The 14,244-nt window shown below is 36.4% G+C and overlaps 1 protein-coding gene across 5 annotated transcripts in view; it reads left to right on the top strand.

The window, feature by feature from the left end:
* The first annotated feature begins 246 nt into the window (after nt 1–246).
* Nucleotides 247–14,244, top strand: part of MTRF1 (mitochondrial translation release factor 1) — a 37,031-nt gene continuing 23,033 nt past the window's right edge. The window contains exons 1-7 of one of the 5 annotated variants that reach the window (XM_077158370.1): nt 247–559; nt 1,814–1,879; nt 2,392–2,817; nt 6,612–6,703; nt 8,370–8,451; nt 8,647–8,754; nt 12,237–12,409. In XM_077158370.1, coding sequence (XP_077014485.1) covers nt 2,400–2,817; nt 6,612–6,703; nt 8,370–8,451; nt 8,647–8,754; nt 12,237–12,409 — 873 coding nt within the window. In that variant the 5' untranslated portion in view covers nt 247–559; nt 1,814–1,879; nt 2,392–2,399. Of the gene's footprint in view, nt 560–1,799; nt 1,888–2,391; nt 2,818–6,611; nt 6,704–8,369; nt 8,452–8,646; nt 8,755–12,236; nt 12,410–14,244 lie in introns of those variants that run through there. The other 4 variants (XM_077158369.1, XM_077158368.1, XM_077158371.1 and 1 more) reach the window with 4 other exon arrangements.

Genomic DNA, 14,244 nt, shown 5'->3' on the forward strand with positions numbered 1-14,244 from the left:
ATAAGAAAATAAACGAAGTCAGGAACCACTGCTTTAGTGGCTCCTAATAAATAATATAGTGAAGTTCTTGTTATTCCAGATATAATATATTGTATCTCTTCATTTCACCAGAATTGTAGAGAACATCGTTTCTGCGTTTGCGAGTAAAAGCAAATCTCCAACTTTCGGGGGCGGGGCGTCCGTCGGCGGGTAAACTACAACTCCCAGGATTCCTAGTGGGAGCTTGTGAGTTGTTCATCTCTCTCCTGCCCCTTCGCACCACATACTCCTTGGACACCCATTCCCGAGAGGTCCAGAGGGTGGTTGTCTCCTGGGAATTTCTTTCTCGCCTTGTCATTTTTCTATTGCGTTTCCTCGATTAGCTCACGGTTATGCATCGACGAGGACTAGATCTCTGGGGAAGTGTCGAGACCGAGGAGGACCGGGGGCAAGTGTTAACCCGGAAGGAGTAAACCAGGAAGTGAAAGTCATCCCGAGTCCGTCGGGCTGAAAATATTGCGCGGCAGGGAAGGTTCTGTCCTAAGGAAGGAAAGCTAGCGTCCTTTCTTCGTTTTGTTAGGTATTCACAATTCTTTCCTGATCTTAAAAGGGCTTTTTATCTTTCCCAGTTGTACTCTGTTGCTTTCTAGTCCCTCCTTATGGAATCACAACGTGCTGTATGCTGAGTGACACTGTGGTTACCATGCGCTGCCCCTGGCGCGCGAGTGCCGGTTTAGTGTCAGATTTGAGTTTTCAGGGTTGCTCCTGGAATATAAGTAATCCTGTTACTGTGGTGGGTGGTGGAGAAGACTTGCTGTTCTCGGGTATAGATAAACGTCTTGGTTTGCTTTTTTTCACATTGAGGTTCATGATCTTGAGAGCAACTCATTCTACCGTATCCGAAATGGAAATTTTTGCTTCAAGTATTCTAACAAAGGTCTTTTGGCCATTCTTTTATTCTGTACATTATCAAATGCCTACACCAGATGTAAAGAGACAGAAACTTCTGCTAGGAAAGTGCAACATATTTAAGGGTGCTGGTAGTTGGTGCATCCTTGCACCGTCCGTCCCTTTCCGAATGTGATTAAGTTAAAGTTTATCAGTAGAACCCTGCAAACTGAATATTTTAGATACCATTGTGACATTGTATTTCCTAAGAGGTAATGATATTTAAGTTGGCAGACTTACAACGATCCAATGTGAATGCCTCGCCTAGCATCTTAGGAATATTGGCGGCAATAAATTTTGATTCTGTTAAATCTTGACCCTCATTTCAACTTTGAACCTATGCACTCTAGAGGCAAGGCTTTTTACTTATTACATGTTGTATTTTCCCTTTCTTACTCAACAAGTCCATTGTGTATTTGAGTTAGCTCTTGATTACCTCTATTAGAGGAGAACAGATAATTTTTGTACCTAGCCTATTTGGCCTAACCTGTAATTTTTTTTAAGTAACTTTTTTTCTGATTATGAAAGTAAAAGGTGCTATATGTGTAGAAGACTTGAAAAGTAGAAAGCAAACAAAAGGTATCCATAATCCCCAAACCTGGCACCTTTTTTAACATTTTGGCATGTTTCCTTTCTAGTTTTTTTTTTCAGCTCTACCATATACATGTACTCTACCAGTATGTCTCTCTCTCTCTCTATATATATATATAGTAGAGTACTATTATTATATATATATATATATATAAAACATATATTGTAGAATTTTTTTAAAAACATATTGAGATTTTATTGCTTGTAGTGTACTTTTTTTCACTTAATCGTTATTGTCCCTTTTCACTAGACCTACTTACTTGTTCTGTTACTATTTGAAGTTTTCTTCCTTTAGGATCTCAGCTAAAAAGGGCAGCACGTTTGGAGAGTGACTGCCGAATTAAGAATGAAAAGCACTGAGGTCTGGAGGTAACTTTTATTCTAATTGCTGCCTTGTCTCTATGTGAATGACTGAACAGGATTAAGTTACTTGATTTCTGGATACCTAAAATTTAAAAATTAAACAACATAATAGTATTTCCTTTAAGCTTTAGGAATCTGTAAATATGTGAATCACCTAAAGTTTGCATGGTTCATACCTTTCAAGTGCTCAAAAACACATTCAATTCTGGATTCTGAATACTTTCCAGAAAATAGCTGACTGAGCCCATTCTGCGGATGTATTTTTAGCTATATTCCTGTTCATTTGCCTTAATTAATTATATATATTGCGTAGGTAAAAAACAGTATTAACTTCACATATTTTATTATATTGTTACTCAGAGCATTGAAGGGTTATTTTCTTTTATGTTCCATTTTTGGAACTGCCTGTGGCAGTGAACTGAACAAGATTTCTTCAGGTTCTTTCCAGCTTTATTATACCATGCATCTGTAGAGTTGACTTTTTTTCAGATTGTATGTATTATATTTCAGATGCTGAGATGAATCGTCTCCTTTGTGTATGGCTTTTTAAACATCTGTCTCTTAATGGCCACTACCAGTGTCACAGCTACCTCCATTCTCATCAATTTAGACAGATACATCTTGATGCAAGGCTGTGGGTTTTTAGACAAAACAGGAATCATATTTGCCATTGTCTGTTAAATAAGAATTGGTCTGGGAAATATTGCCATCAAGATGCCAGGATGTTCAGGAAGCATAAAGTACTTCAGAAATATATGGAGGACCTGAATAAGGAGTACCAAAAGCTTGATCAGTGTTTGCAACAAACCTCTGTGACGGAAGGAGATCGAAGGACCTTAAATCGAAGGCATGCTGAGTTGGCACCACTTGCAGCCATTTACCGAGAAATTCAGGAGGCTGAACAAGCAATTGAAGAATTAGAATCAATGTGTAAAAGTAGGTAAAAGATGTGTGTGTATAGTCCAGTACCATATTGATTTGAGTTAAAGCTTTATTGAACTCAGTCTTTTAAAATCTTGCAACTAATAAGCGTTCCATTTGGAAAGGACAGGACTCTGTATTCTGGGTGTTGAACTTATTTCAGCTACTAAAGATCAACTACTAAGTGATTGGGCTCCTCCTGGTGCTAGCTGATCATAGTTCTTAGGGTCTGTTAACTCAATGCTGACCCTTTCAGAAGCTTTAATTTAGTCAACAGACCTTTACTGAGCACTGTTCCTAGCTCCCAAGGACTTAAAACTACAGTTCCTACCCTGTCCGAGGGGGTCACAGTCTAGTGAGAGAGACTTTTTATTTTCTACTTATTTAGATACTGTTTATAATGTGATATATGCTCTACTAGATGAAGGCATGGGGATCCAAGGGAACAAATAGGAATGCCATTCAAATCAGATAGGACAGGTCTAGTAAAGCTTCCTGGATGAGATTGTGCATTATTGAGTTGCAAAGGACAATTTTTCATGTTGTTTGCCTTGAAATTATTTTTAAATTTTTATTGCAATTGTAGTTTTAGATTATTTTTTATCTATTTAATGGATGGAAATATTTTCTATTACGAACAGCCAACAGAAATATTTTCTATTACATACAGCTGACGGTTTCTTAGAACCATGGAATTATTCATTGTCATTGTTATAAAACACTAATCCTAAATGTCTTCACTTTTACTTCACTTTAAGCCCTAAACAAAGCTCTACTCAGACAAGGCCCCATTTCCAGCAGTTTACATACTCAGACAAGGCCCCATTTCCAGCAGTTTACATAGTTTACCTACCTGGTGTTCAAGAAAATCAGTTCCTCCTGATTTTCAGCTTTTGAACCTTTTAAAAACTAAATATGTATACTAGAATTGCCACTTTGGATTTCAGGGTTGGAATACTTAAAAATTGCTTTTTAGATCTTATGTAGAAGCTTAATTAAAGTGATTTATTTCCAGGAGTTTGTTGCGGTTAGTTCAGTCAGTCGTTTAGTCATTTCTTCAGCCGGCATTTACTGAGGGCATACCAAATGTCAGTTATTGTTGTAGGCACCATGGTATAAAAGATGAGTAAGTCCTATGGAGCTTACCATCTAATTTGGGTATATGTAATTTCACTACATATAAGTGAAAGGCAATGCAAAAAAAATGCCAGACTCACAATATAAGTAGAGCACGGTGCGGTCTTGAAAGAGTGATTAATTTTGCCTGAAGTATGTGGGGAAAGCTTTTTAAAATAAGGTTTAAAACATGAATAGGATTTCTCTGGTGGAAGAAAAAAGGAAGGACATTCCAGGTAACGGAATCAGTAAGAGCAAAGTGAGGAGGGTGAGAATCTGAAACAAGCAGTTTGACAAAACCTTGTAGTTTTGGTACAGAGTGACAGTGTTAAGCTTGTGATGGGCTTTAAATGTCCTCCTGAGAGTTTCTGGGATTTATACAAGTTTACAGACTGTGCAAGGAGACCACAGAAAATGGAGCCTTCTATCCAGTGGAGAAGTGCTCATTGAAGTATAATTCAAATACACCCACACAGTTCACCCGTTTAAATAGCTTTTAGCAGCCATCACCACAATCAGTTTTAGAATTCATTGCTCCAAAAAGATACCCCACATCCCTTATCCATCACTACCCAAACCCCACTTCCCTGCCAGCCCTAGGCAACCACTAATCTACTTTTTGTCTCTATGGATTTGCCTATTCTGGATATTTTGTATCAGTGGAATCATATAATATGTGGTCCTTTGTAATTGGCTCCTTTCACTTAGCATACTATGATTTTAAGGTTTAGTTGTGTTGTAACAATATCAGTGGAATCATATAATATGTGGTCCTTTGTAATTGGCTTCTTTCACTTAGCATACTATGATTTTAAGGTTTAGTTGTGTTGTAACAATATATATATCAGTACTTCATTTCTTTTTATTGCCAAATGATATTCCATTGTGGAGATACTACATTTTATTTGTCCATGAGTTGATGGACACATGGGTTGTTTCCATTTTTGGCTATCATGAATAATGCTGCTGTGAACATTCATGTACATGTTTTTGTGTGGACATATGTTTACATTTCTCTTGAGTATGTATGTAAGAATATAGCTGCTGAGTCATATAGTAACCCCATGTTTAACCCTTTGAGGAACTGCCAGACTGTTTTCTGAAGTGGATGGACCATTTTGCATTCCAGCACCCTATGAGAGTTCCAGTTTCTCCACATCACTAACACTTTTCCACCTTTTTGATTATAGACATCCTAGTGGGTTTGAAGTATTATCTCATTGTGGATTTGATTTGCATTTCCCTAATGGCTGATTATTTTGAGCAACTTTTCACGTGCTTCATGCCATTTGAATATCTTTGGAAAAATGTCTATTCAAGTCCTTTGTCCAATTTTTAATTGGGCTGTTTGTCTTTGCTGTTGAGTTTTAAGAGTTCTTTATATATTCTGGATATTAAAGATTCCTGGGCAGTGCAACGGTGGTTCAGTGGTAAAATTCTTGCCAGCCATGCCAGAGACTTGGGTTTGATTCCCAGAGCCTGCCCATGTTAAAAAAAAAAAAAAAAAATTCTTGTCAGATATATGATTTGCAAAAAATTTCTCCCATTCTGTGGGTTTTCTCTTTACTGTCTTGATACTGCCATTTGAAGTACACGTGTTTAAATTTTTATGTCCTACTTGTCTTTTTTCCTTTGTTTCTTGTGCTTTGGGTAGTACATATAAGAAACCTTTGTGTCATCCAGGGTCATAAAGATTTTATTGATTGCAAATCAGAAAACTTTTCTGATACCTTTGACCCTGCAGATACCTATCTTGAGTGGCACCAGCTTGGTTTCCAATTGTGCCATATGTGCACAGTGGTGGTCAGTAGTGATATTGCAGTTCTGCAAAAGATGATCCATAATTGAAATTCAGTTTAAACAACACCTTATCCAGGAAACCTTCTATAAAATGCTGAAGTCTCATTAGGCCCCTCCTTTCTGCTCCCAGGGCTTGCTGGCATTGCCCTTATGTAGTATTCTAATTATGTGTGTACATTCATCTTTCTCATCATGTTTTATTTATCTTTGTATCCCCAAGCAATTAGCAGAGTGTCTAGCACACAGTGAGTATTAAATGATGAAAGCACGAATGAAGCACGAATCCCATCAGACCCTAATGGCTTCTGTGACTAGAGAAGAATTTTTAAAAATCTGCTCTTTTTACTTATGATTCTTCATTTCTGCTTTATAATTGCAGAGAATCAAGAATTTCTACCTTGCTTTACAGCTGTCATCACTGACAAATTAAGTCTCTTGGCATCTAAACAAATGGGGTCAAAGGTCATGCAAGCTACCACTATCTCTTTGTTTTTATTAAAAGTCTGTGATTTAGCTTTCTGCTTTTGAAATGATGTGAAAAGGACCATTGTTTCCATAAAGTAGAGGTTACAAAGATGTGCTGTGTTTGACCCACACAGGGTTTTAAAAAGATGTGTCCTAAATCTGAACATATAAAATTCAAGGGATTTCTATATTCATTTATAGATATTCAAATCATAAGCTCCTTGGGGGAAAAATCATACTGCATTTCGCACTGAGATTTTAGGACATGCGTAGCAAGTACTTGTTAATTGATATTCTGTAACTATTCTAACAGTTCTTTCGTAATCCTTTGCCTTTATTAGTGAAGTAAAATTTAACAGACAAAGGCTAGGTGACTATTGGAGAGTTTCTCTGTATTTAAAAATTTTTACCATTATTTCTATTTTTAGGTCTAAATAAACAAGATGAAAAACATTTACAAGAACTTGCCTTAGAAGAAAGGCAAACTATTGATCAAAAAATCAACTTGTTATACAGTGAGGTATGTTTCATGAGGTAGCTTAATGTCAACAGTTTTAATATAAAGGAATGCTGTTTTTGCCAGACCATGCTTTGGTGCTCAAAGTACTTTCCAAACATCAACTTATTGAGCCTTCTGTTATGATTAAGCTGCACTCAGTGCTGTAATTTGCGGCAAAAAGAGATGGTGTTGTGAAAGAATAAAACAAAGACCTCCAGTTGCAAAGCTGAATCTGTCAAGTTGCATGGCAAGGAAGCACATTCCAGTGAAGAAATTTCACCCTAGGAGGAATCGGGCTTTTAAGTAGTAGAAAGGTGGGGTTCCTAGTGATTGTGTTAATTAAGAACTGAAAACTTGCACTCTGGATAGAATAGAATGATGCCACAGGTGTAGACACAGGTGGTTAACATAAGTCTTTAGTCTGGTAGGAGTTAGCTTACCTGGATCTCCCAAGGTTCAGGATATTTTGTCCGTGTCCGCTGTTATAACTAGTTTTGCTGAAGTACAAATTTCGGTTTTTAATATCTCATAGACAAGTAATTGGAAAATTTTCCCTTGATACTGGTCTCTTTTCCTTCTGGTTCAAAGAATGGTTTGTCTACAAAGAAAATGAAGAATATAGTACCATATGCTAGCTTCCCCTGTCATATTTGTCATCCTCCTACCTTCAGTTTTCCCTCCTCTGGGAATCTAGGAGAGGGGCATTTTCATGGGTCATGTGGTGGAGGTATCAGTTTTTTTGTTTTGTATGCTGTACAGTGGGGGTCATATTTTGTTCTTTTCCATGTGACTATCCCATTATTGCAGCACCATTTGTTTGTTTGTTTGTTTGTTTGTTTGGTGTGCATGGGCTGGGAATTGAACCTGGGTCTCCCACATGGCAGGCAAGAATTTTACCCCTGAACTCACCCGTCTACCCTGGTATCAATTATTTTTGTCGTTGACTTAACCAGCTAATCAAAGGTGGAGGCAAGGCATCCAACTCTTAATCTATTATACATAATTTCAGCAGAGATTTTTTATAAATTAGGTAGTAGGCGAGTCAGGACACAGGTGTTTTAGATGCGTTTAAAGGATAAAACTGCTTCCCTTTTTTTCCTAAGAGGAAAATTGATTATTTTATTAAGAAGCTTCTGTTTGTTCTTATCAAGGCTAGGAAACTCTGAGCTTTGTTTTGGGAATCCCCAGTATATCTTAAAACAGAGTTGCTCTCCTAAAAAGGCAGGGGACTGCATGGTGTCTGCTGTCATTTATGGCAGGATAAAAAAACTACCATGTTGTAAAAAAGTCTTTGTTTTCTCCAAATGAAGACTTTCAAAGCTTTACTTTATTCATTAGATGAAAGAAGCTAGTGTTCAAAAATAATTGTAAGAGGCAAAATCTGAAGAAAATTGAAAAGAATGCTTTGTACTTTGATCTTAACTTCTGCATTTAAAAAAATTAAGATAATATGATAGCTTTGAAGAGAATATACTGACAGGTAACTTTATTGTTAAGATGAATTGATCATTTATTTTCATACTTAATGATCATACTTAATACAGCATTTTAGGGTTGGATCTTGTGGGAATGTATATCATTCTGTTCATTGCTGATTTTTAATATTTTGGGATATTTATCTAAGTTCAAGTAAAATAGTATGCCAAGGAAAATACACACGACAATCCCATTTTTTTTTCTTTCCAAGCTTTTCCAGAGTATAGTGCCAAAGGAGAAATATGACAAAAATGATGTTATTTTAGAGGTGACATCTGGAAGAACTACTGGAGGTTGGTAAAATAATTTTATTGTTAATGATTTTGAAAATACTTAAATTTTACCTTGATTTGACACTACTATAACTTCAAAAGTCCTTTAAATTTGTATAACTTTGAAAATAATTACCCCTTATTTCCTCAGGGTCCTATACCTAAGGAGGGCTCTCTTAAAAACTTGTGCTGAGTATTCTTTGTCTTTTCTTTTAGGTGATATTTGCCAGCAATTTACTCGTGAAATATTTGACATGTACCAGAATTATTCATACTACAAACACTGGAACTTTGAACTTCTGAATTATACGCCAGCTGATTATGGTAGATATATTTGAGTATTTTCTTCTAAGAAGATGCTGAAAGTCATTTTACCCTAATCTTGATTAGAACCTTGTTGTCCCAGTTTTGAAAAACATTTGCTCCGTATCTGTTAAACACTGGGAATAGACTCAGCAATCACAGTGACTTACTATAACTGTGGAAAGAGAAATGGAAGAAGGGAAGCATCCCCCTTAGGGAAGAATCAGAATTAGCTAAAATCCCCCTGTGGAGAATGTATATATATATATGTCGCCTTGAAAATCATTGCTGATCATTAGGCAAAACAAAGAAACATTAAGGTTGTTGCTTTGAAAAATTTTATCATATATGTGATACAGTGGGCAAGCATATTCAATTAGACTGTGTGGCCAGTGATGTGATTGTTTATGGGAGTGCAGAAGAAGCTCACCATTTGCCTTTATTTCCACTCTAACTAGGCTGATAAAACTAATATGACATAATAACAAACAATGCAAGTCCTTAAACTTTTAAGGAATCAAGTAGATTAAATCAAAACATCTGTTGGTAATTCCCTTTCTTCCATTTTTTAAATCCATAGTAAGTTTTTGATTGCTTGGTTATACAGTTTACTGCACTCTAGAGAATAAAAGGGTCATCAATAAATCACAAACTGTCAAAGTAGGGAAAGCGAATAATATAATTTAAGCAGCAGAGGGAAAAGAAAACACATATGTAGCATGAGTAATTTGTTCTTGGTGCAGTCAGTGCCAGCAGTCAGTGAAGGGGACTGTCAGCGAGAGGAGAGGGAAGGAGCAAGCTGGTCAAAGCAAAGTGAGAGAAAGAGCTTGGTGTGGTTGTAGGACAGTGAGAGACCAGTTTACTCAGAGCATATTTGTGATGGGAAGTAACAGGAAGTAGATTTTGAATATCTTATGAACATCTTGGAAAGCTAAACAAGATTGACAGGAATTAAGAAACTGCTGAAGATTTTATTAAAAAGAATATGATACAATAAAATATGTATTTTTAAGATTATTTTGACAACAGCTTAAAGGTTGATTGAAGAGGCTAGATTTTAAGCAGACTGCAAAGAGGTTATTAGCATAATCCAAGCCTGATTAAAAGTTAGAATTGACAATAGGAATGCATGTGAGAGACCTTCAAGAGTAATAGACAAACATGTTAACTGACTGGATAAAAGAGGGGCTCTCATTTGCCCATGTGTTTCATGTGCACTGTAGGTTACTTGATCCTCACAACCTGGTGAGATAGGGATTAGTAATACCTATTTAACAGTTAAGATCTAGGCTCAGAGAGTAAGTAATCCAAGATCACACAACAAGTAATCCCAGGGTTAAAATTAAGTCTATCTGCTCCAAAGCCATGCTACATCTCATTAAGCTATTCTGACACTAAGAACCACAAGGATTCTAATATATCTACTATAACTAGCTGAAAAGATTAGGATATTCTAATCTTTTAGAATATCCCTGTGAGTGGAATAGAAGTTGGAAGGCAGAAGAATAGTAATGAATAGATTTTGAATTATTAAATGGGGAGCACCCATTTAGAAATACCCATTAAATGCTTGAACCGCCAAACCAGGACTTTGGTGAGAGAAGGGAATTGAGAAGAAATATTGATTACTTTTAGCACAGAAGTATCTGATACTGAGAAAATAAATGAGGGAGAGTCCTTAGAAAGGACCCTTCAGAACCCCAACCCTGAGAATGTCCACATTTAGACACATTGTGAATATAATTAACACCACTGCATTAATTGTATATTTAAAAATTATAAAAATGGGAAATTTTATGTTGTATATATTTACCATAATAAAAATTTTAAAAAATATAGAACTTACTACACAGAATGAACCCTAATGTAAATTATGAACTTCAGTTAATGTAATTCTAATCATATTGGTTTATCAATTGTAATAAATGTACCACACTAAAATGTTAATACTAGGGAAAACTGCATGTGTGTGTGGGTAGTATTTGGGGGCTCTGTACTTCCTGCATGATTTTTCTGTAAACCTGTAACTTCTCTAAAAAATAAAATATATTAAAAATAATTAGTTACCTTCAGAGGATTGAAATTACCACAACTCATTATGTTTATTTATTTATTTATTTATTTATTTGCATGGGCAGGCACCAGGAATCGAACCTGGGTCTCTGGCATGGCAGGTGAAAACTCTGCGTGCTGAGTCACCATGGCCCACCCCACAACTCATTATATTTAAAATAAATACATTAGTATATTGTTAAAACTGGGAAAGAGACAGAATTAAATATTTATCGTGCCTTTCCTATATGACTGTACCACTGGCTAATGAATAGTGGACGAGGGGTGAGGTCTCTACAAATATATTTTAGCTAATAAATAAGAAAGAAATTATAGAATTAGACTGTCACCAGTTTACAATCTCCAGTGATGTATTAGGCATCACAGAAGTTAATATAAAATGAGAGACAACCAGTCATTATGTGCCTTTTGTAGTCTTGCAATTAGGCTCAGGCTGGAGTCTGATCTAGTCTGTAGATCTAAATTACAGTCAATATAGAGGGCAGAGGAACAGGTTAAATTGCAGCAAGACTGCAGTCAGTAAAATCTTGACTAGAAATTCTGCATGTCAGACAACAAAAGTTCTTCAATAGGTGTATTGTAGGAAATGAAAGAGAACTTATAAGACATAACAATTTTTAAAATGCACAAAACCAAAGTATAGTGCCTAGGGATGCACAATTAGGTAATAAAATGATAAGGAAAGGAAGCAATTACTATAAAGATGGGATATTGGTTATTCATGGGAGTAGAGGAGGTTGTGACAGGGATGAGGCATACGGGAGGGCAGCTGACAAAGTTCTTTTTCTTCACCTGGGTGGTGGTCATTAAACCACACATTTGATTTGTATAGCTTATTGTATCTGGTTATTATTTTTTAATAAAATTTTTTTTGTAATGTTAGGTAAGATGAAGGTAGTCTGGGCTTTAATATTTTTTTGTCTGATAACCTTTCCCCTTCATAGATAAACAAGAGCTAAATTTCAATAGCTTCTTGAAAACTTGGGAGGACCTCTGATGTCATTCAGCATTATCAAGTATGTTATTGAGCATTCTCTTATATATGGGACCATATTAGCCTGATATTACATAGGAGAGTTCAGAGCAGAAAAGTTTCCAGGATTCTTTACTTTTCTAACAGTATTTTTCCTGATAGTAAAAGTTAAACCTGTTTATTATAGAAAGTTTAGAAACAAAAAAGTTTAAAAAGTAAAATTTAAAAATCTGTTATTCAGTTACCCAGAAATAACCATAAATAATACTTTGTATGTTTCTTTTTATACATTAATGCATATCCATTGAAAGAATACATAGTTTTTCTACATAGAACCTACTCTACGTTCTCTTAGCTTCTGTTCCCCCATACAGGCAGTAGATTAAGTGCTTATAGGTTCCTGATCCCTTTCTAAGTACAATTTATTAATATTTCCTGGTTTTTGTTTCCCTTCTAGGTGGGCTGCATCATGCAGCTGTCCGAATTTCTGGCAACAATGTCTATAAGCATTTAAAGTATGAAGGTGGGATTCACCGAGTTCAGAGAATTCCTGAAGTTGGCCTGTCCTCAAGGATGCAGCGCATTCACACAGGAACAATGTCAGTTATTGTCCTCCCTCAACCAGATGAGGTAACTTCCCCAGGAGACATCAGAAACTTACTCCATGTAAAAGGGGCTTGTGCTGAGAAGGCTTACTGCCTAGGAAAAGCTGTTATTTTCATGATTATAGATTGAACTTTGACAGTGTCCAATGGGAAATCCTTAACACTGTCCCTTTCCTCTCTCCTTCTCTCTTTCTTTCTCTTTTATTTAACCTTATCACAGACTCATATGTTTATTTTTTAATTCAGTGAATTATAATAATTATTCTTTTTGATGCTAAAATTGTCCTAAATTTGTTTAACAGGATCCCTTTCAGGATGGCTGGTCCCTTTTGTTCTTTTGAAATGATCCCATTGGCCTTTTGAGCCTGTCCTAGCTTTCTGGCACGGTACTATACTGCCTCAGAACTGGAATCAGAGCTGGTTCTTTTTAGCACAGAATGGTATTCCAAAATCAAGATCTGGGTAGTAGATGCACTCATTATTACTAGAGTGCCTTTACTTCCAGACTCTTTCAGTGAAAATGGCTAAGAAATATATGTGTTTTTAAATCACAAGTTGATATTAGCAGTTCAAATTTAACATTACAGAGACTTTCTTCAACTTTAAAAAAATTTTTTTTTGAATTGTTATCTATAGCATATATACAAAGCAAAGAAAGAAAAAAAGCAATAATTTTCAAAACACACTTCAACAAGTAGTTACAGAACAGATCCCAGAGTTTGTCATGGGCTACCATTCCACCATCTCAGATTTTCCCTTCTAGCCACTCCAAAACACTGGAGACGAGAAAGAATATTAATATAGTGATTCAGCAGCCATACTTGTTGGTTAAATCCCATCTTCTCTGTTAAACCTCCTCCTTCTCCTTTAATCCTTCTCCCAATCTATAGGGATCTTTAGGCAATGCCTGTTCTGACTTTTTCATGTTGGAAAGGGGTGTCCACACTAAAGCATAGGAGTATGAAATTAATTGATAATCTTGGAGAGGCTGGTCCCTCTGATCTTCAGAATTTATCTGATTCTAGGAACCCTCCAGGAATTATATATTCCAGGAAGACAAACCTAAGGTGTGAAACCGTCACCATGAGTGATATTAATTGGGGTTTAGCATTCTATGGTAGTTAGCACTATCTAACTGAAACTTGCATAAGCGTAGCCTCCAGAATAGCCTCTTGACTCTGTTTGATCTCTCTTGGCCAGTGATGCCTTATTTTATTACACACGTTTTCCCCCTTTTGGTCCAGACGGTGCTGTTGATCCCATGGTACCAGGGCCAGACTTATCCCAGGGAGTCACGCCTCACGTTGTCAGGGAGACTTTCACCCCTGGATGTCATGTCCCATGTTGGGGGGAAGGTAGTGATTTTCCTTGCAGAGTTGGGCTTAGAGAGAGCCCACATCTGAGCAACAAAAGAGGTTTCCTGGAAGCAACTATTAGGCCTCGTTATTGGTAGTCTTAGCTTCTCTACTACAAAAATAAGTTTCATAAGGGTATACCTCAAAATCAGGGGATCCCCTTTGGACCCTCAAGGGAATCTATTAGTACTTTTTACTTATCAGCCCACCATATTCTGGGATATATCCAGGTTATTACATTGAGCTATACAGAATTACAAGGCCTTGTTCCCATTCTGGATTCAGGAGTTTGGGTTGTTCAAATAAGCTATCCAATTAGATTGTAATTACAGAAAATTTAGATTCTAGACGTAATAAACCTCTCTGCATTTGGTCTCAGATAGTAGGTGAAGGTCTAGAGTATATACACTATGATCTTTATTCATATGCTTTCATTACCTTAGACCCAGCCAGACTGGCTTCATTTTAAATTCTAATTGAGGCCTGATATCTTTTTCAGTTACTT

Source organism: Tamandua tetradactyla, chromosome 4 (assembly GCF_023851605.1).
Source record: "Tamandua tetradactyla isolate mTamTet1 chromosome 4, mTamTet1.pri, whole genome shotgun sequence".
NCBI classification, from domain to species: domain Eukaryota; kingdom Metazoa; phylum Chordata; class Mammalia; order Pilosa; family Myrmecophagidae; genus Tamandua; species Tamandua tetradactyla.